The sequence below is a fragment of the Kryptolebias marmoratus genome, linkage group LG2 (assembly GCF_001649575.2).
Source record: "Kryptolebias marmoratus isolate JLee-2015 linkage group LG2, ASM164957v2, whole genome shotgun sequence".
Taxonomy (NCBI): Eukaryota; Metazoa; Chordata; class Actinopteri; order Cyprinodontiformes; family Rivulidae; genus Kryptolebias; species Kryptolebias marmoratus.
Genome location: NC_051431.1, coordinates 35,831,419 through 35,835,698, shown reverse-complemented (window position 1 = coordinate 35,835,698; position 4,280 = coordinate 35,831,419). Strand labels below are relative to the sequence as shown.

The following is a 4,280-nucleotide window of genomic DNA, read 5'->3' as shown; positions in this document are numbered from 1 at the left end:
TTATTGGTCTTCAGTAATATTCTAATTTTCTGATATGATGAATTTGAGATTTTCATTTGTTGTCATTTGTAATCATCAAAATTAAACGAAATAAACATTTGAAATATATGAGTTTGTATGTAATGTATGAATATATTATACAAGTTTCACTTTTTAAATGGAATTACTGAAATCAATCTACTTTTTCATGATATTCTAATTTTATGACCAGCACCTGTATGTGCACACGATCCAGAAACACTGCTATCTTCTGTAATGACAGAATTTATTACAGAGTAACACCTGTTGTTGATAAGTCATGACTATGTTATCGCTTCTATTCCAAGTCCCATGGGTTCTCACAAAATGAACTTGTTTACAGGAGTTATGTTGAATTTTCTCCTCATGGGAACCAGACTGACTTTCTTTTCCCTAGCTCCTCCTTCTGGTCCAGTATTTCAATATCTTTAATAAAAGCACCTGTGTTGATTTTGGGGGCCAGAGCTTTGATTCAGAGCTTCCCTGTTCGGACCTGGGACTCTGTTGTTAATTGTCTTTGAGGCTCTCTGTATGTTGTGCACCATACATAAATAAACCTGTTTGAGTGATTTAATCTAACAGTGCCTGGAAATTGATTTTCTTCCACAACACTTCTCTGAACCAAAGCTCATTTAAAATGACATGAGGAAAAATGAAAACCAGTTCTGTGGTCAGATGAATCAAGGTTTGAAATTATTTAAGGACACCACAAATGCTATGTTATCCGTATTAAAACGGAGAAGGATGTTATCATGGCACAGTTCAAAAGCCTGCCTCTCTGATTGTATGGGGGTGCATTAATGCCTATGGCATGGGACTCTTACACCTCTGGAAAGGCACTGTCAATGCAGAACAGGTTTTAGAACAATGTATGCTCCCATCCAGCAAAAACTCCAGCAAAGACCAAGAACTATTCAGCAACTAGAATCCTACATCAGACATAAATGGGACATTGTTCTCCTTCAAAATCTCCAGCCACTGGTCTCCTCAGTTCCTAGACATTTATATACTGTTGTCAGAGGAGAAGGGGGAGTTTACAGAGCCAAACATAGCCCTATCCCAACTTTGACATTACTGCCATAAAGATCTAACTCTTTTGTTTTTTCTTTTTTTTACAGTGCAATTTCTTAGTTTCAACACTTGATATGTTTATTATGTTCAATTGTGAATAATATATAGGTTTATGAGATTTGCAAATCATTGCATTTTGTTTTTATTTACATTTTACACAACATTCCAACTTTTTTGGAATTGGTGTTGTACTTTAACCCTCCTGTAGCTTTTGGTGCAAATTGACCTGAAAGTACAAGGGCTTCTCTTCTTCTCTTCAGTTATGAGGGCATCAGAAGGGTTTAACCAGCTTATTTAAGCATGATGAAAAATAGTTTGTACTGTAAATGCAAAAAAACAAAGAGCCAACCCTATCATCATTTTTTTACAACTTCAATTCCAATGAGGTTGGGATGTTGTGTAAAACATAAATAAAAACAGAATATAATGATTTGAAAATCTTTTTCAACCTATATTCAATTAAATGCACTATAAAAACAAGATATTTAATGTTCAAATGGATAAAATTTATTATTTTTGGCAAATATTCACTTATTTGGAATTTGATGCCTGAAACACATTCCAAAAAAGCTGGGTCAGGGGCATGTCTACCACTGTGTTACATCACCTTTTCTTTTAACAACACTCTATAAGCATTTGGGAACTGAGGACACTAATTGTTGAAACTTTGAAGGTGGAATTCTTTCCCATTCATGCTTGATGTACAATGTCAGTTGTTCAACAGTCCGGGGTCTCTATTGTTATATTTTGCACTTCTTAAAGCGGCACATATTTTAAATGGGAGACACGACCTGTATGTACCTTTCAGCATTAATGGTGCCTTCACAGGTGTTCAAGTGACCCATGCCATGGACAACCCCATACCTTCAGAGATAACAATCTGGGCCTTTTCCTCTTTGACCTGGAGGACACGACATCCATGATTTCTGAAAACAATTTGAAATGTGGACTCGTCAGACCACAGGACACTTTTCCACTTTGCATCAGTCCATCTTAGATGAGCTCTGACCCAGAGAAGCCGGCTGCATTTTAGGGTGTCATTGATATATTGCTTTCACTTTGCATGGTAGAGTTTTAACTTGCACTTGTAGATGTAGCAACGAACTGTGTTCACTGACAATGATTTTCTGAAATGTTTTCTGAGCCCATGTGATAATATCCGTTACAGAATTATGTTGGTTTTTAATGCAGAGCCAACTGAGGGATTGAAGGTCACAGGCATTCATTATTGGTTTTCAGCCTTGTTGCTTACTTGCAGAGATTTGTCAAGATTCTCTGAATCTTTTGACACAGACTGTAGATGATGAAATCCCTAAATTCCTTGCAATTGTACATTAAGAAATGTTGTTCGCAGACTGCTAGATTATTTGCTCACGCAGTCGTTCACAAAGCGGTGAACCTCGCCCCATTCTTGCTTGTGAGCGACTGAGCCTTTTGGAGATGCTCCCTTTATACCCAGTCATGACACTCACCTGTTTTCAATTAACCTGTTCACCTGTGGAATGCTCCAAACAGGTGTTTTTTTGAAATTCTAAATGAGTGAATATTTGCAAAAAAAGAAACAATAAAGTTTATATCTTGTCTTTGTGGTGTATTCAACTGAATACAGGTTGAAAAGGATTTGCAAATTAATGTATTCTGTTTTTTTTTTAAGTTTTACACAATGTCCCAACTTCATCTGAATTGGGGTTGTACTTTTAACTTGAATTTGTCATTTGTCAAGATGTCATTTATGTCAGCTTCTGTAATTAAAGCAAATTCTAATTTATCAGCCAGTCGAGTGAACCTTTCATCAACTTTACATTTATTGCTTGTCGTCAAAAGACAAAGGTGTACAATAATAATGAAGAGTGTATGTGTCTTCTTTTGTGTTTGTCTGTTACCAAAATATCTCATGAGCTACTGGACACATTTTTAAGAAACTTTAGAAATTTGAGCAGTAGCTGTATTGGCACTCTCTAAAATTACATCATAAATTTTTTGGTTTTAATATACAGGAACTAGATATTTTGACTCTGGCGAGACATACAGTATGTTCACACATACACAGAATCTTTCCCTACCTCCTCTTGGAACAGGTTCTGTCTGTTTTTCAGTGCTCTCAGTCGGTTCTGCTTGTCTTCGTGCTCCAGGTGATCTCCGGGTGGTTGGAAGTAACCAATAAGATCCTGCAGACTCAGGCTGACAGAGTCTATTGGTAGATCTAAAGTAGAACTCTTTCCTTTTTTTCTCAAAGTGTCCAGACCTCTGTAGAATACAAAGAGAAGAGAATGTCAGTCAACAACTTTAAAATTGTGTCCAAAGTTCATTTTATGGAAGGTTTTCAACCGAAAGGTTTCAGGAGGATTGAGACCCAGGAGTACTTCAAAAATGAAGAAATACCAATTTATTAAACAAAAAAACACATTGTCATGGCAGCAGAAACAACTTATACTGAACAAAAATATAAATGCAACACTTTTGTTTTTGCTCCCATTTTTCATGAGCTGAACTCAAATCTCTGAGACACAAAAGGCCTTTTTCTCTCAAATATTGTTCACAAATTAGTGTAAATCTGTGTTAGTGCACACGTCTCCTTTGCTGAGATAATCCATCCACCTCACAGGTGTGGCATGTGAAGATGCTGATTAAACAACACAATTATTGCACAAGTGTGCCTTAGGCTAGCCACAATAAAAGGCCACTCTAAAATGTGCAGTTTTATCACACAGCACACTGCCACAGATGTCATAAGTATTGAGGAAGTATTCAATTGACATGCTGACTGCGGCGATATCCACCATATCACCGATATATATATATATCAGTGGCGGCTGGTGGAGTTTTCTCTGGGGGGGCTATAGGTCTAAAATAGACATATACCAAAACATATACTAACGTATCGCACCAGTGTATTTACATGAATCAAAACAACTAGAGCAAGATTATAATGTACATATAAATGCACATATGCACAAGTGCTTCCTGAACACACCAATACTTACAGAGACGGAGGTCTGGGTTCTTGTTTTTCCTGCTTTCTTCAGTTTTGTTTTTTCCTTTTGAANTTTTATTTTAGACTTTTGGTTTTGTTCTCATGTTCTGTCTGTCTCTGTCATAGTTTGGTATTTTCAGTTTGTTGTTTTGATTATTGTCTTGTTTCTGTCATAGTTTGGTATTTTCAGTTTGTTGTTTTGATTATTGTCTTGTTT

General features: G+C 36.4%; 1 protein-coding gene across 1 annotated transcript in view; it reads right to left on the bottom strand.

Moving 5' to 3' along the window:
* The window catches only part of ryr2a (ryanodine receptor 2a (cardiac)), a 509,073-nt gene that overhangs the window by 411,691 nt on the left and 93,102 nt on the right, over positions 1-4,280 (bottom strand). Inside the window, exon 13 of the mRNA XM_037973568.1 lies at positions 3,153-3,336. Coding sequence (XP_037829496.1) covers positions 3,153-3,336 — 184 coding nt within the window. The remainder of the gene's footprint in view (positions 1-3,152; positions 3,337-4,280) is intronic.